The 21,695-nt window shown below is 37.9% G+C and overlaps 1 protein-coding gene across 1 annotated transcript in view; it reads left to right on the top strand.

Annotated features, from left to right (window-relative positions):
- The first annotated feature begins 236 nt into the window (after positions 1-236).
- The window catches only part of col7a1l (collagen type VII alpha 1-like), a 50,679-nt gene continuing 29,220 nt past the window's right edge, over positions 237-21,695 (top strand). Inside the window, exons 1-4 of the mRNA XM_017302667.1 lie at positions 237-258; positions 3,973-4,083; positions 6,998-7,169; positions 17,908-18,084. Of these exons, the coding sequence (XP_017158156.1) occupies positions 18,009-18,084 (76 nt within the window). The 5' untranslated portion in view covers positions 237-258; positions 3,973-4,083; positions 6,998-7,169; positions 17,908-18,008. The remainder of the gene's footprint in view (positions 259-3,972; positions 4,084-6,997; positions 7,170-17,907; positions 18,085-21,695) is intronic.

Raw genomic sequence — 21,695 nt, 5'->3', positions numbered from 1 at the left:
GACTTAAAAGAAATTTGATGCCTGGAAATTGACCTCTGCCTATTTAAGAAGTTCCTACTCTTTTCCAACATTTTGCCTTCAGCACATCGTCATGGCAATGCTTCTCATTATGCCATTTCAATTGTTTTTAGGAGTGTTGCACTGAGAAGTAGTTCTCACCTCAGCAGACACACAGTTCCACCAGGTGTTTGCTAAATGCTGATGCTGAGATTCAAGGATTCCTCAAATGTGCATGAAAGAATCAAAGCAAGACTGCAGGTATGTCTTTCATTATAATCTGATGTAAAGCTCGTAAGTCGATTTTACGTGACACAACCCCTCCCCGTTGTGGGGAGGGGTTGTGTCCACTTTAAGATGCATGTGGTGGCTGAGCTATTAAAATAGTCGATTCTAAGTGTTTTCAGATGGCGCCTCAAGTATTCATGGATTTTATCATTTAGTGGGAAGTTCTGAATATCTGAATACACTGTACATACATTAACTGCCCTACAGTAAGTGTGGGTTTCTTAAAGCTCATTTGAAAAAAAAATATTTGGAAAAGTGTTGAATCTTGTAATTCAACACTTTTTTTGTAATTGTTATTTTGATCTTTTTTATAATTGTATTTCAGCCTTTAATATACCAGAATTTGCACATAATTTTATATTTCTGTCTGGTGGTTAAATATGGTATTATTGTCAAACACATACTCCGTATTAAAGTAGTGTTTTACTAAATTTGTTGTTGCTCTTAATTTTTCAGGTGTCTGTCTTTTCCTTTTGATTTAGTGGTACTCTTAAGTACAACTTTTCTTGGGTGAGTTGAAAGGATGCATCTAAAAGTTGCAGGCTAGTACTTTGAGTGGACCGTGCAGCCCTGGTTTAGCTTCTTTCAGTATCTCATCTTTTTTCTGTTTGGATAGTTTTCCACCTGTTTTTCAAGAGCTGGCAAAGATTTCATCTGTTCCGACAAACGCTTTGTTTTAATCTGCGTGACCTTTCGCTCTGCGTGCTCGCGCTGACAACGTTGGGTGAGGTCAGGCTGCTGATACAATGAAAGCTTAAATGAAACACACACCTCTGCATTAACTCTGTCGCATGATGTGCTGCCATAGTTGGTAACTATGGCAACAGCACTCTGCAGTCCTTTTCGCTACAAGTCCACGGACCATTGAGTGTGTGTGTGCATGTGCGTGTGTGTGTGTGTAAAGCTTGTGCTCCCTGTAGGCAGATTAATTCCCCTCCACTTTCATTCCCTGTCAGAGCGTTGAAACAAAAACTTTCTGTTTTAATTAGTTGGGTGCGGCGTCTTACTTCATCCGTCTCTCCGTGTAGTGTCTCGTTCTCACTTTCAGCGTCTCCCTCCCTCTCCATCTTCACTCTTCCTCTTGTTCTCCAGTGTAATTAAAGGCAGTCAGTGCAGATAATAGGATGGTAATAGTGCATAATTGTGATAATCAATACAAAATGCAGATTTAGGAGCACTTAATTCCTTGATGTACATATTTATTGAGTGAGCAGGGAGTTCAAAAGGCAGATAGCGACTTTGCTTATGTTAACGTCCTTTGTTTCCATCAGTGCTATAAACATTTGCATATTTTGCTGTTTATTTTTTTGTTACTGGTATAGAAATTCAATTAATTACAGTTTTTATCTTTTTCTGTGCACAGCAGAAATTTTATTGTGCAGGTGTGAGAGCCTCATCCAGACCAGAAGTTCCTAGAAGTTCTGCAGGGTTTTAAACGATTGAGATGCACTGACTGATTTCCACTTTCTAATTGTTGTTGTGTGTATGTGATATATTATGAGGCCCACTTTTCTAACAAATATTATGTTGTTAGGACTCACTGCTCCTTATGGGGCCCAAAGCCTAGACCTCAAAGGAAGTGCTGTTTTGGGGTTAGGCGATAGGCATAGGATGAAGGTATGAATTGAGTTCAGTTTAGGCTTAGGATTGGTATCAGGTTTAGGTAGAATGAATGAAAGTTCCTGGTAAGATAGAAAGACTGTGTGTTTTCATAGCACGTAGATATTTGAACATTTTTCCATGGTTAGGGTCACCCATGTACAACCACCACCAGCCTGCACTAAACTATCGATGCAAGCTGGGACGGATTTGTGCTTGTATGTTTATGTCCAATTCCGACCATTCTATTTGAATGGAATTGAGATTAATTGAACAGAGAACATTTAATTTTCCAATTTCTCTGAAATGTAACCTCCACTTCCTGTTCTCAGCTGACATGAGTGGCGCCTTGTGCGGTTTTCTCTTACTTTTATTTTGGCTCCACAGACTCTTAACAGTAAGCTCCAGCATTTCGTTCAAAGAAGTCTCTCCTGAATCTGTATGACCTGAGATGTGATTCTATGAGCATTCCACATTATAAACGGAATCAAAAGGTGAAAAGCTAGTCAGCATGCCTTTGCCTTCTCTTGTGTTTCTGGTTAGAGGAAAGTAGATGTGAAGGGAGGAGTCAGCGAGAGCAATTGAAAACTAATAAGGTTGGTGTTTCTCCAGAGTAAAGCTAGATGTTATAGTGATAGTATTTCTGTCAAGGTATGTACCGGCCAAGGCAACTAGTTGCTGACTGCACAGCACATTTATGTTCAAACTGGAGACACATTTATAGGGCTAAAAAGGCTGTAGTTGGTCAGCAAATTTAAGCAAGTCTTGCATCAGGTGACCACATGCATCTCTACTCACTGGGCAGTGAATAAAGAAAAAGTTCATTTTGTATCTCTCCATAAACCAACACCCCCTTATGCTGATTGAATTTAAATCTATTATGTATTGTGGAAACCATGGAAAACAACTTTTTGTGTTTTTTGCAAGGACCAGTTATGTTTAGTTTAGTTTTATTTTATTTTATACTTTCGCAGTTTAGTACTTTAATGATTCCTTGAAAGCCCTGGTAAGCTCACAGGCAATGCATGAATGAATCAAAGTCTCCATTTTGATTAAAATTTAACATGACTTAAAGTCTGCTTTACAATCTGAATAAAAATTTATTAAAAGAAACTTCAGGACAGAATAAAAAGAGCTTTATTCATAAGCTTATATTGATGTGAACATCAATACTTCATCATAATGAAATGTATAAATATTCTGCTTGTTTTCATGTGCTTCAGTTTTCATCTTTCAGCCTCTGAAAGTGTCGCACAATATTAGTCATTATTTGATTATAGCTGTAAGGAATGCAGTTAGATGTTCCTAAATGTCATCATCCTATTAAAAGATGTAATTGTTGCAAAGGCTTTCTGTTGAGTGCAGTGACAAACTTATTTTGTGCTCTCATGTCTCACTCTCACCCATTATTGTGTTATTTTCTGAGAATTTCACTTCTTTTGCTTAATGTGTTTTGTTTGATGCACAGTTACCAGAGGGACATTTAGCATTTTACGCACAAATATCAAGAAATTATGCTTGGATAGAAACTGTCAGCAACCACACAAAACAACCTGGAAGACGACATAAGCTTTCTAAAAAGTAGTAATTTATTCCCCAAAAATGTCCAAAATGATGAGCTGAACTCATAAGAGGTCAACATGACACAGCAGAGTGAAAACACTAACTGACCGCATGAGTCAGACATGGGAGAAATTTAAATAGTGACTCACTAGAGTGATTACTTTTTCATTGAGGTTGTTTGAAAAAAAAAAAAGTCCTTTTTAAGATTCTATTTCTTGGTACTAAAGTAAAAATTTGTTGGACAACATGAAGCAAGTGACAAAAATAGAAGGGGGCAAATAGTTTTTCATCACGATCTTTTCTCATCAGAGCCTTTTAGATGCAATAAGACTGTGGAAACAACTATTTAAATACAATGTCTAAAACATTTTTTTTTTTCTTACCAATTGCAGATTTATTTAGAAATAAAAGCTAGGCATTTTGGGAGGAAGGAGTTTCACACAAATTTATATTGTACTTTCCCTGCTGCTTTATCTGATTGGCTGGCTATCCTCAGGCTTTGTGTCAAATGGGAAATCTCTGCAGGTAGTGGACGTGTCCAACCAAACACCTCTTATTGGAAGAATACTACCCCCTCCAGGCTGAGCTGACCTCACCTGGGACTTGAAGAAACACCTGGGGGATGTCACCGAGCTCGTGGGTTTGTTATTGACATTGTGTGGCTAAGTGTGTCAAAGAGAGAACATGTGGATGTTTGAATGTCTCAGATTTTTAGCCCTTGACCAGAAGTATTTCTGGTTTAGGACTTTTTCTCAGTCGCTGACTATTCAGAGTGTGGCAGTTCCAGTCTTCATAAACGTTCTCACTCTAGATTATCCTTCTCTTGATCTTCTCAGACAACACGAGGGTTTGAGTTCACTCTAACTAGACTTGGTGCTTCTCAAAGGAAGACAAAATACTCAGAGGATTATTGGGGGCTTGGGTCTACATAGAAAGGATGATCAACAGGTGGAGACTAATAGTCCAAAATCTCCTTAAGTCTCCAGATACTTAGGTGATTGCACCTAAGTGTCTGGAGACTTAGGTGCAGGTCACGCACATGCTGCAGGTGTGTGACCTGCAGCATGTCAGCCACGCCCTCCAACAGAGACCTCAGCCATACACACAAACTCACACAATATTTCTCTAATCAGATTACCCCTCTGTCTTTTAATTGATTCTGTCCCTCCATTTTTCTTTTTCTTCGTCTTTTCTCTGCTGTTAGGAGTCATGTTATGAAAGTCAGACCTTCACTTTCTACAAAAGACCAATACAAAGTAAACTTTTCATTGCAAATACAAATCTGACAGCTATAGTGTCCTTTTATATTTAAATCATATTTACTCCAACACCTTGAATAAAATCCATTACAACAAATTCAGTGCAGTTTATTTATATAGCTTCAATTCACAAAAATGTCATCTAAAGCAAAATCATGGGAAAAAAATCAGCTGATTCAACTATATTCCCTGGTTTTGTTGTGACTTTGATGCACTACTCTTCACTAATCTATCACATAAAATCTCAATCAAATATACTGTTTGACAATATGTGCAAAGTTCAAGGGAAACAAACCTCTTTACCTGTACGTTTTTGCTATACACATCCATAATATGCTTTTAGTAAATTTTACAGGGTTCAGCGAACACTTCCTCTTTATCCCACTGTCCTACAAATCGCTGTCCTTGTGCCCTCATGCTGTGTTATGCATATTAAATCAAACCAAAGATGGACATTTCAAAGGGCACACACAATGGGGGAGAAAAGTCAAAAGGGGCCATTATACTGTAACAGAGGGGGGAGAGACGGAGGTGGATTATGCGGACAAAGGTTATGACAGGATGTGAAAACTGCCAGGTGTTCCATCTTTGTAATCCTTCGGCTCCACCATATGTTTTTGCTGTTGTGAATTTTGATACGCATTAACCATTTACTGGTTAAATTCAGTGGATGAGCTTAAAATCAAGTTGTTGTTTTTTTCAATAGCACATTTGACACAATAGTTGACATAAATGTTGCACCAGTATTTATGTCTGAAAATCTGAAAAATTAGATTTTTTTTTTTGTCAAGTTTAGTAGCCTACTGGTAAGTCTTCTAGAGAAACCAGAAAATTGTGTGCCTGGAGTTTCTGCTTAGCTCGTCTGCAGACAGAGTGCGAGTTCAGCCTTGGTTTAGGTATTTCTTTAGAAATGCTGAAAAGATGGAGCAATGAGTTCATTATATCAGCACAAATAGTTATGGATTAAAACTGGTCCACGCTGAGCTTATAAATACCAGGAAAACTGAGACCATTGTCGTTGAAGGTGGAATAAAACACAGCATTGTAAGCACACACCGTTTCGCCAGAGAGCAGAGCAGTGCTACATTAGACTGTATGACAGAATATGCATACCGAAAATGCTGTCTCAAATGTTCATGTTTAATCAGTGTTTATTTTTTGCAAATCAATTTTCATCATTGTTTTGGACGTTGTACAACACCATTTATTAAACGCCATCTCTGCTAGCTGTCATGTTTATTCGCAAACATTACTTTTTGCAAATTTATTATGTGGCCATTTTTGCATTATGCACATAAAGTAGCCGCTTTTATAGTCACACTTCGCCCTTCAGCAATTTTCCATCCCATTGAGTACTGCTGCTGAGCTCCAGTGACCTGCTCTTAGCAGACTTGTCTCTGCTTGTGCGCGTGTGGTTGTGGGTGTGTGTGCGCGTGTGTGTATTTGTATGTCATTATCTACTGTGTAGCATTCCACAACACAAGCACATTCCACAAAGTTCTCTGCACTATAAATCTAAATGCAGTTCCTCCATCAGTCAGGCAAACACAATCTCGCATAGTGGTCTGTTGTTCTGTTAAGGCCGGAGTCAGTCGCATGCGCAAACACTGTAAGCTTTAAAATTTCATATACTATTAAGCAAACAGAGAGCTATGTAAACAGATATTAAGAGATTATTAAAGGAAAGGAGGTTTTTCGCAGTGTAAACATTTTGACCTAGAGAGTCTTTAGATACACACAGCTGGCAGTGACATACACTAAAACTCTTCAAGCATCTTAGAATAGTGAAATCAAACATGCATGTGCATTTTCTTTATGAATTAAAGGACTTTTGAGAGCCATTGTTTGAACTAGATTTAATATGTCATTTTTAACTTGTAAGAAAATATGAGTGTAATGTTTATTCCACTTCACATAAATTGGTATTCTTTCTGATTTCTGATCAGCTTTTGTAACTCAAATATCAAAGTGACACCATATGGGAGGTTCTGTTGCATAGTTGAGCACATAATCTGGTAATAATTGTCATGGTGGATAGGTGTGCAGGCTCAAGCAATCAAAAGTGCCCTTTTGGCACTTCTCAGACAAGTTCAGACTCATTCTGGGTGAAAACTTGGACAAAAAAAAAAGAAACAAAGATGTCTATAAACTGAGCATGACCTCTCTGACATACTAAGCTGCCAACAACAGTAATTGCACAGTTACAAGTTTACCAGATACTTCTAAATTGGCCTTGACAAGTTTTCTGTCTTTTCACCCACAATGTTTATTCTCCTTCCTTTTAATAACAGGTCAGATGAAGAGAGAAGGCAGAACAAGTTAAATGTGTGAAACGGTTCTGTCATCGAGACGAGCCGCTAAGCCCTCTGACCTCATCACCTGGACTGAAGTAGAAATTCTTTTCCTCTGTCATCATCAACGTTGGAATATTTACAGAGCCTTGACAAGCGGAACAAGACACAGGTGACACAACACATCACAACAGACAAAGACAACTTGAGCAAATACAAAAGGAAATGTTCAGGAAAATGATTTAATTCGTCACAGAATTGTAATGAATCGAGCCATTTTGGAGGGGATCCTTGAATGAAAGGCCTGGATTTGGTCACACTTCAAAAATAGTTCGATTTGAGTCTTTCTTAGGTACTAACAACACCTGAAAAGTGTGTGGTGCATTCACTGACCAGAAAATAATCAGATTTTGTTTTCTTTTCCCTTTTCTGACAAACCCAGTCACCGATCAGGGCCGATCAAGCAGAAAACATTTTTTGCATTTCTGCAAATTATTCCAACTCAGACGGGCGGTGCATCATCGCCTGCTCTGCTGCAGCTCATCCTCCTGAAAAGTAACAGATACGATGCTGCACCCACTGCTTTTCTTCTGTTGCCATGACGGCTGCCTTCTCACTCATAGTCAAAAAAAGTCAGGGTTAATAAAATCAACATACATCAGGAGAGATTTTCTGTGACCACTTAGCCATTCTTGTGTTGCTTACATATTTCTCATCCTTGTTTTTTTTATTTTTCCTCCCCCATTCTGTGTCAAACTGTGACATATGCTGCGTTTAAGCACTTCAGCTCTAAGAGGGCACATATGTTTCTACGTATGTTTGAAGTGCTAAAAGCACTGGCACAGAGGAAACCTTTGGTAGCTGACAACGGTGGGCACTCTGCCCAGTTTTTATGCTTTATGGATGTGGATCACAACTGTAATAGCCTCAAGCCGCGGAGAGGCTGCCCGCATCCCCGGTGTGAAACCCAAACATGACGGCATTAAATAAAAACTGATATCAGCGTCAAATCTGTCTGACACCCGTCTCATGCTGTCAGACTGTCAACAATTGCATTAACACCACACAAAAGGAAGCAGGAAGCTAATGAAATGGCGGCATGGGAAAACGAGCCTCGGAGGCAGATTTCACACTGCAGCAGGAGGTGATGTGTCCCGATTTGGAGAGGAGAATAGCGAAGTGCTGTAAAGAGAGCGATCAAGGTCTGGCTCCTGTTTTAGAATGAGCCAATAAGACTGTAATCATTTTCCCACACATCATCCTACAAGACCCCGTTTAAGAGATAACTCTTAATTTCCAGTCGGAGCTAGAGTTCCAACATAATTTGAGAGAAATTGGACAATTAGAGCTGAGCAAGCGGCAGCTTATGTAATGTTTGATTGTGATTCATAACCTGATGGAACCAGTGAAGCCAAAATGGGGAAAACGGAGGAGAAATAAAAGATGTCTGTAATGTATTACATGCCTGTTTGATCAAATTAGAAGTAGGAGCTTTTTGAACAGTTGCCAGAAGGCAGAGATGCTGAATGGACAATCTCATAGAAAATCATATAAGAAGTTTAATATAATTACATGTACTTATATTTCAAACAACATCAGTGGCATGGCCGGTAATGGAGCACTGAAGGGGGTGATTGATCCTGAGTTCTTGGTTATCATTTGGGTTTCTCCTCTTCTGTTCTTTATTATAAAGTCACGTCTTATTAATTCTCATGTTTGGCTTCTTACTACTTCTTGAGTTTTGACTGCACCTTCAGTTAATTCTTTGGTGTCAGTCTTGTTCTCCTTTGTGCTTAGTTAAAATTCCTTTGCGTTTTGTTAATTAGTCTCCTTCCCTCAGTTCAAAGGTGAGTTTTCCTTTTTCCCATGGTTGGGGAAAAAGGTGGGTCTGTGCTTGGATCCTTTATTTAGATTGCATTGAACACATTCCACCTTTTATCTCCCAAATATGCTCCCAGGGGATCGTTAGTTTAATAAAGGTTAGATGGAATCGGTTCACATGCAGTTAGCTGTAGGTTAACTCCTCACCGACCATTCCTCATATTTCTGTTCCTCCAGGTCCACTATGATTAATTTTGCTTCCAAATAGCAGAAAATGTAGTTGATGTCATGGTTTTTCTTTAATTTAGTTTCTCATTGAGCCGTTTTAACTGCTTTCCTTCTAAATCAGCAGTGTAGTGGCAGATATTTTGGTGAAATATTAATGAAGTCCCACTCTAGTCAATTTCGGTGTGTTTTATAGAAAAATATTATGTTTTTTCTGACAACGTATTTGGTAAATCTTGTGAATGTACAGACACTCACATGTATTCTAACTAATAACTCTACAAATTCATACAATACACTCTTACTTACGTTTACAAAATGTAAGCAAGCTTGATGGATTTCTGCTGATCTAGCTCTTCAGTTAGATCAGTCATATGTAGAGATGCATAGAGCAAATTTTAGTACATTTTTGCTCCAACTCTGTGACCTCTTTTAGTGAGAGTTGACCTGATTGATGTGCCGAACATGTGGTCAGGGTCGGCAGTGGGGCAGCGAGAAGACACATATGGCCCTGAAGCCAGACAAATTTACAACACCTTTTTCATGCGTTGGAATGCCATCTCTCATTCAGACTTACTAGCTCCCCATGTCTGGGTTTGTTTGTGCTGCGTTGGGCTGTCTTGCTGCATTCCTCAGAGATTTTGGAGAACATTTTGTGTTTTATGCAAGAAGGTAGAACATCCAATATTATTGTGACTAATCATGAGTTTTGGATTTCTCACCATTGTAACACACTGCAAAATTTAAATAATACAGATTTTAGTGATTATAACAGTTTAATTTCTTTAAATAAGTCTGGATTGTGAAATGCATCTTTTATTGTGTTCGATATCAATTCATTAGGCTTGAGTTCCTCTTTTATATTTGTTCCATACTTGTTGCTGTTGGAACATTGAATCAACAGCACTGGGACTAATATGACAGAAAAATCGAAACTTTGACTTTGCAGAGAATTACATCAGGACTTCTTTTTTCATATGTCATCTACAGACTATAGTTGGATGCAAAATATTTCAAATGAATGATTGGGTGGGGTTCAGAGGTCAAGGATAGAATGAAAAACTCATGCAAATGCAAAAGTAATTTCCAGCTCTGGCTGTGTGTCCGGTCCCCTTGTCCTGCTGAAAGGTGAGTCTCTGCTCCAGTCACAGAGTTCTCTGCAGCCTCTATCTGGCTTTCTTCCAGGGTTGTCTTGTATTTTGCTCCATCTCCACAACATAATGCAGCCCCGTTGCGTTATTAGGGCAGTGTGTTCAGGGGTGATTAGCAATTAGTTTCAGTCGCATAACTGTTGTTCAGGTATTCCAAAATGTTAAACTTTATTCTCATGCATGTTTTGCTTTGCCCCCCAGATGATTTGTGGCAAACTGAAAATAAAACTTCATATATATACATTTTATTTTATTAATTTTTTTAATTATGGCTTTTACGTTGCCACTCTTCAATAAATTCCTATTTGTGGAGTGTGGTGGATTCTCCACAGCAACGGGAACTCTTAGCTGCTTCACTGATGAAAACTCTCACTGCCTTGTCCATGTGGGCTTGAATGGCTTGGCAGGTTGGCAGTTTTTCCCATACTCTTCCAATTTTGGGATGGGCTTGAACAGTGACCTGTGACATGGTGAAAGCTTCCAATATTGCTTTTGAACCAAACTCTGCCTCAATTTCTTCTTCACTTTATCCCTGACCTGTCTGCTGTGTTTCTTAGTGTTTGCATCTCAATTTACCAATCAAGACACCGTTTGAAGGCAGTTGCTTGGCCTGGATTTTATCTATAAGAGTAATGAAGGCCGACCATAAATGTATGCTCTGTTTTTGGTAATTCTACACTGCTTTGACTTAATTTATCACATTAACACATGAAATAATATCAAATCCATATCAATGCGCTGGAGTTTGAGATCCTTTCATATACATGTAAAAAAAAAGTGAAAAATTGGTATGACTACCTTTTGTAAAGAATTAAACTATCTGAAAAGTTAGAAATGAACAAAATTTAATTGTGTGGAATTTCTGACCCTTCAGTTTAAAATCTATTCTTTTACAATTTCTAAACCAGCTACATCATTTTTCACCTCCTTGGAACAAATCACAAAAAAAATAAAAATATAAATAATTTATTTTTTAAGTGAGACACGAGTGTCTCACATTTTTAAAATCCTATATATTTAGACAGGTTAAATAAAAACCACTCTTAAACACAATTTGAGATGTTTGAAGGCATTGGGCTTTTGATGATGGCTTTAGCATCAGAACCACCTTAAAGAAAATGGAGGGGGGAAAATGATCAAACCTGAAATGAATGACTGCAGTGAAAACTCACCCATGCAGAAAACACTGAAGTGGCGTAATCAGATGTATTGTCCCCTTTTACTAAGTGCTCTCTGAATCTTCTCATCAGCAAGACTCGCCCCCTGATTGTGTGTGCAGATTTACAACATGTCAGCCCTGACAGCTGGAGAAGCCCTATTAAATGGGTCACCACATTCCTCAGGTCTATCATTAAAAATGACCCAAAGGCCCTAAACATGCAAAAAAAAAAAAAAAAAGCACATGCCCACATACACATGTGCAAGTAAAACCACCAACAGCTTGTAAAACATGACAGATTTATCTTCTTCCTTCCCTTTACTCTTCTGGGTCACTATTTGCTCTGCGAGCCATTTTCTTCTATATGAGCATACAGATGCTGAATGCATGATATAAAGAATAAAAGTAGACCTTTGATACACTTCCACATTTTATATCTGTTGTGCCGATTCAATGTTCATTATGAAATTAAACTGCTCTGCAAAGGTGGGGTAGATGTATATTTTTTTTACATAGTCAAACAGGGATTCATCTTTTGCTTTTATATTTATCTAAAAAAAAAACTCCTGTGAATTGAAATGCAGGAAAAAAAGTAGCCTGGGGTTCTGAAACCTTGGTTGCTTGTGCCAACATGTTAGTCATTCATTCAAGTGAGTTTTGCCAAAAGGTTTTAATAGATTTTTTTTTTATTTTTGCCACAAACTCAATGGTTTGCATCAATATGTTTGAGCTTTGCAGTTTATTTTTGCATCCATGCATTTCATGATGCAACATGTAGTGTCATCGCTTATCCATAATTGGGACCAATTTCCTCCTTTATGTAAATTATCTCCCAGCCTTGTCTGTTATTTGAGCTCCCTTGGATCCAACAGGTTGCTGCAGCTTTACCTCCACCCCTTTTTTCACTAACTTTTCTCTTCAGTGAAACTCATTCATTTACTCCAACCCATCAACCATCTGTCACTCTGATTCAGACGGACGTACCCCTTTATTCTCTCTTAATCATCTATATAGCAAAGGATACAATCTTGGATACATTTTTATCTTGTTTTTTTATTCTGTTTTTTTTTTTAACAAAAAGGATAATGTCTTCCTTGGTAAGTGAAAAAGCTTTAGCCCATTCTAGGGTTACATGACTTCTCTTTGATATACTATGTTAGAGTAGTTATACATTTCAACATCACAAAACTCTTGCAGACAGAACCTCTGAATTGATGCAAGCTACTCTGATTTTCAGGTTCTTCTGTTGCTCTTTAAAGGTAGAAGGTACATTTCTGTCAAAATAAGTAATGCCTCTAAAGGCCAGGGACCGTAATGTGCTCCTACCTTTCTCTTCGCCTGCAATAAAGATAAAACGATTAGTGGAAATTAACACAATCTTTTTAAGACTCGTACATCAATCTCCTGTGCCGGGTTGTGACCCAGTCCACATGTGCATTTGCCTTTGGTTGTGCATCTACCCATTCAAATTCAACAGAGGCTTAAAAGAGAAGATGCATTATGCAGTCATGTCAACTGTAGTGCATCATGAATAGCAAGAGCACATCAAGTTGTTGATGAGAGCAGTGTCAGAAGATGAAACTATATGTAGGGTAGATGGTGGTGGGGGGTATTTTATGTCTGCATAGACGAAGGGTTGGTTGGTTGAGTGCAAATGCAAATTGTTTGACAAGAATCTGCAACTTGTAAGTCTTATCAAAGTGTGTGCCTGTATTTGTTAGCATGTGAGCCAGCTGTAGATCTGATGTGTTGCACCAAAGACATATGCTTCAGAGTGGTGTGTGTGTGTGTGTGTGCATGTGTGTGTCTCTCTTCACTGTCACCAGTTTCCCACCTACGGGGATAATCCATCCTGTGAAGTGGTGAGGTGGAAAATGCCATTATGTAGAAATAGCTGACATGCAGTTAGACTTGCAGGCATATGAAGTGTGTATGTGTGTGTGTGTGTGTGTGTGTGTGTGAGAGAGAGAAGTTGAGATAGGAAATAAAAGGGGAGGGGTGGGAATAAAGGCTAGGGGTGGTAAACCTCATTTTGTAACATTACTTAATCCACATGGAAAAGCGGTGAACTAAAAGCCGCAAACACAATAAATGCACTTTCTCTCTGACAAAGCAGAAAAATCCTTGTGATAGCAGCGTGGTAAGAGAGCAGGATGTAGTCACAGAGGGATCATTGAGGACATCTGTCTGTTTATTTGACTTATGATTGTCGACAGTGCAGGAATGTCTTGAGGCATTGTTGCTATGAGCAGTGGTGATGTCTGACATCCATGCTGGTCATAAGTTAGGTATTTGGAGGAACACTGCGGTTAACACTTAAATAACCGCTAGACTGACTGCACGATATTTTGTATAAAATGGATCTACAATGAATGAATTACCACAACACAGTCTTTCTAATTCTCAATTTGTTGTATGGTTTATGACCAGACTGCAAACATACATTTTTCCAAATTTCTTTTCCCTTATCAACATGCTAACATTTTAAGCTAAGAGACTAAACATTGCTCTGTTTCTACTTCTCAAATCTGCTGTTTTGCTTATAAGTAGTAATACACATTAATATATAAAAGTGTCTAAAGAGGTGCATTTGTTTTCTTTTTGCTTTAAGACTCAAAAGGAGAAATGTGCTTTGTTCATTGCTCCAAATTGATCAGCCGATCCCGGTAGCAGGGATCCCTGAAGTAATTAAAGATTACTCTGGTGCCAGAAATGAACAAGATTAACCTTGAAATGCCAACTCTTGGCATTGTAATGCAGTCGCAGCTCATAAAAGAGAAGCGGAAAGGAAGAGGATCAAAGATTGGATCAGAAAGTGTTGTCCAACCATTATTCTCAAATTCTCAGGGTGTGTTTGCTGTAGTGTATTTAAAAAATGTTCCTGCAAGCTGTTGAGCAATAAACAAAACCTTTAATCTCATGGAGTTGCTGAAGTGGACATGTGAGTTTGATTATCCAGTTTAAATCTATCGAACTGGAGCATGCTCATGTCTGCATTCTCAGGACAAAGAAAACTGTTCAGGCTATCAATGCATAATTGTAAAGTAGGGGGTTCCTTGTTGAGTGAAAGTCATCTTTGATGTTTGCTGTTTTGGTTCTGTTGACATCTTCAAGCCTGCTAGCGCTGAATACTACTTTAATCTTGGGGTACTTCACAGTCATGAGTCCAGTTGTTTCAGTTTTGTCAGCTAAACAGTACAAGCATGCTCAGGAATGCATGGCTTATCTGTGGTGACGGATGTCACGCTTTTGCAGTTTGTTGGCTGAAAAGACATTGTAGTCAACTCTGTCCATAAAAATTAAGTTCGGTTTTACTGAAATGCCGGTTTTGTTTTATTTTGTTATTGTAGCTTCTATAGCTGCTTGTTTTAGGAAATATCTGTCAGTTAAAATACACTTAGAAAATGTTTCCTTAAATTAAAACCAGTCTAAGGCTAAAAGGTTCTGCTTGTTGACACGGCACACAGAAAGTAATCCCCTACCTGCCATTTATAATGACATGAGTTTGTCCTGCCTGCAGTATAACACTAAAGTGATGCATGCAGAGACAGATCTCACATCTGCATTGGTATGTGAGAGGGAAAGTGAAGTTCCTTGGCTGTTCAAGCCCTCCCAGTTCTCACTTCCATCTGCAGTAGTTGTAAACTATTCAGCCTTCAGCCATTGTAGCCCAGATGGTCAAATCACATGGAGGCATTTTCTGGAATTCAAATGGTTTCACATTTATCTTTGTTTTTTATGCTGTAATCATATAGATTTACCGCTGAAGTGCTCTCTGGTGGAAGCTTGTGAAGCCTATTGGCATGATAGATGGGCTCAAGTGAATTGAAAAAAAAAGTTTTTATGTTGCTGAGTGAAGGCAGAGCTTTTTTTGATGTTAGTCATTTACGCATGCTGGGGTAACTCTCACATCCAGATGTTTGCAAGGTATGTGGGGATTAGCAACCAAATGTAAAACATACCTGCAGGAGTTCTCTTGATCAGTTCAGAGTTTTAAAAGGAGTTTTTTCTTCTCTTTAATGGTAAGCTCATTCAGTTTGGTTTTTAACGAGTCATTAGTGCTGTGTGAGGTCTTGGCAAGTGTGCTGTACTGACTAAAGATTTAGTCTGATTAGATGCTGATTGCATTTGCTTATGTGAATGTTATTCATTAAACTATTTTGTTGATAAATTAGCACGATGCTTGACCTGAATTTGCAAACTAAAGTAGAACAATACCCCTTAAAATTAATTTGTAACACAGTGATTTTTAGACGGTGTGTGCTGTGTTTACAGAAAAATCCCTTGGTACCATTTTAGCCCAGAAAAAACATCAATTTATAAGTGTAGGTACAATATTACATTCCTCAGTTCTTAACACCATTGCTGTGTGTTTTCCACTGCTTGCTGGAAAACATCATGGTCATGCCAGTCAGGATTAGGCATGATTATAATGGATGAATGGATGGATAACCCCCTAGAGAAGCATAGATCTGAATCCTATGGCCAACTTCCAGTCTTTAAATTTCTAAAGCTTTTACTTTATGACATTGATTTTCAAATTATTCTGGTTTCTGTAATTAATCCTTTCAAATATTTGTCTGGCTATTCCACTGTAAGCAAATGGCAATTAAATTAAAGGCGGCGGACTCTAAAATTAACTTAAAAATGTTGAAAGGCTGCCAATATTTCCAACTTCTGTAATTATTCTTGGACAGGTTTTTCTTGCTTCCTGAAAGTTTGTTGTTGTTTGAACTGTTTTGTATTTTCACTCTTTTTTTGTGGCTTTTGCAGTAAAACAATATCTTGAAGCCATATTTTTAGGAAGCAGCCAAAACGTTTTTATAAAAATCCTGACGGAAGTAGCTTGAGAGTTAAAAGATCTGTAGTAATCACTTTGCTGAAATGTATTTCAAACTTGTTTGAAAGACATTTATTATACATTTATGAAATACATTTATGAAGTGTATGAAATACATTAATTTTTTTCTAATATTAATTTAGAATAACATGAAGCTTTACTGCAGTTAAAGAATTTGGTTCCTGTATGTTTGTTGTTTTTGCCTTTTTGTCAAAGTTAAATGTTTCAGATGATTACATACATCATACAATGTATGACAGCCTGAGTAAAAAAATAATAAAAAAATAATTAAGAAATTAAACATTTTAAATAATTTCATTAATTAAAAAAGACTGGCTCTAACCCACATTTGACTCTGTAACAAAAAAGCTACTTTAGATGATGGATGGATGGAAAGAACCTTTCCAAGTCAACTTGGCTCAAAATGATAACATAATTATCCCCTTATTCTAAAAACTGGATGTTCCACCCTTGGCAACAACAACTGCTATAATTTGTGATAATTGGCAATAAGTTTTTTACATAACATTGGGAAAATTTTGGCCCACTTTTCTTTGAAGCTACATTGGTAGTTTTCTTTTTCTTTTTTTTTCCTTTTTTTTTATCATGAAAAGTCTAAGGTAGTCGTTTAGGTAGTCTTCCTAATGTGCTTTGGCTCAATGTTCTGCTTCATAAATTACGTGCACCAGAGTCGCAAACTTTGTTTTTCTTGCTGAGAGCATAATTCATAATCAACAAGACCGCCAGGTGCTGAAAATGATTCCAGCTCATCACGCCATTACATATACAGCCCAAATGACGTCCTGTTTCTGTCATGGTTTTAGTTTAAAGTTTAGAGTCATGCTTTTGATTTTTCAGTCCACAGACTACTTTCACTAAAGTCTTGAATCATGATCATGATTCAAAATGATCATTTTGATCATTTCGACATTAACTGAACACTGACATTAACTGAAGCAGTAATATTTTAAATCTACAGCCAGGAAATAATTGGGCTTCAATGTGGCTAGTGAAACTGAACCAAAAATGTTTGTTGTTCATGATTTTGCAAGTCATACTTTATTTTTTCCATGTTTGTTTGGAAAGTTTCTTTTCCTCAAAAAACAAAAATTACATTCCATTTTCAAAATTTGCTTGATAATTGAAAAACAGACGACATCTTCGGGGGACAAATACTAGTTTTGACAACTCTGTAGACAGAGATGAGCAGTTTAAAGAGAAAATAGAAAGTTACTGATATCAAAGTGAGCAGTTGTAAAATCATCTTTAGAACGAGACAATTTTAAAATCACAAACCCTGTTTTTTTTGTTGTTGTTGTTGTTTCAATCATCCAATGTTTAAACTTTGAAATTACTGCATGATACGACTGGTTTTACCCAGCAAGTTTCTATTAGACAACTTAGAAACTGTTTGATGTTTTGATCTCTCTGGCCTCGGGGAGGAGGCTGTAAAACTGTTTGCAGGGAAGTGATTGAGGCCAGCAAGAGTTCAAGGCCCTAACCTGCACATTATAAATACCTAAAGATTCTGCAAGTTTTGTTCAGAACCTCCACATTAGATGTATAAAGATCTGTCAAGAAGACTGTATCCGAATTGAAGGAAAACAATCTTGAATAGGACTTTTGCATGATAATTGTGAGATATTTACAAATGTTTTATCTTAGAGGGTCCTTAATTACTTTGTCACTCCCTGTTCATCTTGTGTGCTTTCAGATAGGAGCATGGAGGCGTTGTAATTGACTGTGAAGTGGAGTTTGGGAAGAGCTGGGAAGGAGAAGCAGGTGACTGAAGGAGGAAACGAGGAGAAGACGAGCATGGCGCACTCATCTGTTTGGATCTTTCTGTTGTGCTTTTCGCTCACTCATCAAAGGGCGGCAGCTCAAGCTGAAGGTATGGGATGACATTTAAAAACCTGATCAGAACACCAAGACACAGTTTACCGCATCATAATTGACGTCAATTACATTTTGAAGAGTTCAAAGCGTTTTCCGGAAACTTGTATTTTAAATTGCCCTTTTTTATGTTCTTAGACTACAACTATATTATAGCAAATTATTTGGCAATTGGACACATGACTGTTTTGTGGAGTTTTCGGTAAGATGGATGTGTCGGGTACTCGAGCCAACGAATGCTATTCTTTTCAATGAGCAGAGCGTGTGAGTGCCCTTTCATTACATCTCCTCCTGTGATTGGTTCAGGATGTAGACACTAAACCAGCTGCAGTTTCTTTCCAGACTAAACACCTGCTAGCATCCTGTGCAGCATACATCTTCTTTCTGCAAGCTTGTCAAATACATCCTCTAGATACAGAAAGTTGGCCTGAAGTGCTATTGGATGTCATTAAAAGGTCAGTTAGCAAATCGCAAGTTTGGTAATATGATTTGCAGAAAGTGTTGAGGAATGCACAACGTATCGGCAAAAACATCGGTATCGGCCAATGTTAGTCATTTATTAACATTCCGGGTTGGTTCGATAAATACAACTGGGCTGATGTCAACAACTGATATTTATTTCCATCTTGTTGCTATTTGTTTCTGGAGAGGTAGGGCAGAAGGTTGGTCACGTGGTATTTGTTTGGTCATGTGATTGTGACGCAGTGCAAGATTGTTGGTAGTGTAACTGAAGCAGAAAAGCAGTGGTAAATTCAGCAGAGTGCTTGTTTTTATCAAGGTGTCGAAGGGTAGAGAAATGGATAGAATATAAACAATATCAGTAAATGTATATCTCCTGAACAGAGCTCCTTCTTCCACTTGAAGAACTCCGCTTCTTAACCCTAACCCATTTGCATTATATCAATTACATATAATTGATATAATCATATATCAATTATATATAATTGATATATATATAATATATATAATATATGGACCTGGCACAAATGTATTTTTCAGTTTGAACCAAAATGTTTTGAGTTTTTTTCATTCCTTTTGTTTCACCTGACTGCAAAGTTTCACCAGTCATTTTGAGAAATTTAATTACAATCTCAGCCTCACACAGACAAGACATATCACTATTGCGCATCTTCCTTAAAATGTGTTTTAGCATGGTAGGAAAAAAAATGCTTGGCTAAAACGTTGAACGTCAAGAATAACAATGGTGGAGGCCAAATGTAAACACTAAAATGCCATAGTCTGATTCTTGACTACAATCTTAAATGTTACTTTTTCACTAAAGTTGCAGATCTCTGCGCGATTCCCCAGGTTTTTCTCATTTCTTTAAAGTACATTTGTTAAACACCACATTTTCCTCTGGACTTTAAAGTGGTCTTGATTAATATTTCTTCAAGATTTGAAAGATTTAAAGCTTCTTTCATACAAACTGAAAACCTAGACATCCCTCAAGTCTTATAATGTCTACGGTCAATTTCTTAGACATGACAGACATCGTTCCTCTGCTGCAGACACTGTAGGCCTTAAACATCTTTGGTTCCTGGTCTCCCTCTTTCCTCAGGATGGAAGCTGACGCTGTGCAATATTGCTGTCATAGTCAGGCTAAAGAACTGAACAAGAAATAAGAAAGTGATAAACTTTTAAATATTACTGAATAATTGATTGTGGCCTTTTAGGCAAGGTTTTCTGGTACGCATAGTACAAATAAAAGAACTAAAGGACTTACTGTGCTGAGTCATATTAGCTGGTTAATTTGTCAGGCTACCTGCTCAACTATAGAACCATCTGGTTAACAGATCTGGAGCACATATTTTCCAACTTTAGCTTTAACGCAGCGTTACCTTAATATGAATGATGGGTGGCATTCTTTTAGTTCCCAAGCTGTGACTGTGTTCACACCTAATAGCTCCCAAAAGCCAAATTGTCATTCTTCTCAGGGATATGGATAAATCTTTTTTTTTTCCAACAGCAGTTCTGTAATACACAAAAAAGGGTACTATTCTGCTTCCATACACCTGGAGAAAACTCTGGTAGCTCGCGCACATTGATTACATTCTCAGATAGGTTCGGCTTGGTCTGGATGGCTTTTCTCACTTTAATTAAAGAAAGTATCATCAGAAAGTTGCGTTTTCTAATTCCTTTGGTTATCTGACAGATATTTTCACAACTAAGTGTGACAAAAAAAAATCAAAAACGGTAGAAACATGTTTGGAGGAAAGCACGTTTTCACGCCACTGCAAATGTTGTTATAAATGACACATGCAGGGCTGTCTTTTAAGAATTGTAGTTTTGCATGAAGCCTGGATGTAAAGGGGAAAGGACAGAAGCAGAATGGCAAATGATGCCAGTGTCGCATAACGACAATAAACTGATTGTATCAAAAGTATGCGAGGAGCTTTTGAACACAGTGGCATGACACTGAAATTGGCATTAGAAAGTTATTTTCTGTGTATCCAACTGACATTTGTGCTTTTTATTGTTTAGTGCTTTCATCCTGTGGATAAAATTTTGACTTCTCTTGTGAATTCCTGTTTTTGTTTACATTAAGGCTTGTATGTTTATCCTGATCTTGTCCGCTTTCACGTTTTTAAGATATTTTCACTTTAAAAATTAAAATAGCTTCCCTTTCATTTGTTGGTGCTGCATGCAGTAGGGCATCATTAAAGTTTGTTTTACTTATTTATTTATTTTTTTTTTTCTGATGTGATAATGTTTTGCAGTATATATACTGAAGGCACTGAGCTACCTCTAATGCTGAAATCAATGGTGGTCCAACACAATGGTGGTACAACCTTTGAAATATCCGCACAGATAACCTTCAATAAAAACCATTTGTAATCTCTCAGCTTGTGTTGTGTCCTCATCCTTGGCATGTCGATCTTGCCTGCCAGCCCAGACAGACAAACTTCTGGATAATTGATCTTGTTTTCCACCCCAGTCTGGGTTTTTCTGACAAACACAAGCCCCCAGCTGCTTCCTTGCTCGGGGCATCCGCCACGTTTTATGTGCTTCTGCAAAACGAAAAAATCCGAGTGTAAAGTGTATCCAACTGAATAGATTAGCTGCTTATGTATGCAGAACGTGGCTGACTTGTCTGTATGAGACTCAACTCAAAGGATAAAACGGATGCACATTGTTGTAGTTTTTGAAATTTAATCAATGGATTTTCACCCATTAGTGATAAATGTACTGCTGCTGAATATAAACCAAAGCCAGAATGTGCGCAAAGATGTTGGCTCAGCACGAGAGAAGCCACAAAAATTGGATTCCTTGTGATATTTGCTGCCTTGATGAGATGTATAGGTGTGTAAGGGAGAATATAATGTTGGATCGGCATGGTGCGGAGACATATGTCAGCCCCTGTGGATCCTGGGACAGCAGCCAAAGCAAGAAGGCGAGATAATAGAAGGGAGCAAGCTCGGTAATCAAATGGAGGACAGGAGAGAATCACTTATCACTTACAGAACAATCAGCGAAGCCTATCTTTTATTCGCCAGCCTAATCAATGCTGTCGTCACTTTGGTTTATTGCATATGTAATGCCAGAATATTGACTCGGAGGGTGTTTGCAGACACAGCAGATTGTGTGTGTGTGTGTGTGTGTGTGTGTGTG

This window comes from Poecilia reticulata, linkage group LG23 (genome assembly GCF_000633615.1).
Source record: "Poecilia reticulata strain Guanapo linkage group LG23, Guppy_female_1.0+MT, whole genome shotgun sequence".
NCBI lineage: Eukaryota > Metazoa > Chordata > Actinopteri > Cyprinodontiformes > Poeciliidae > Poecilia > Poecilia reticulata.
The sequence above is the reverse complement of the archived record's forward strand: the minus strand, read 5'-3'. Positions and strand labels throughout refer to the sequence as shown.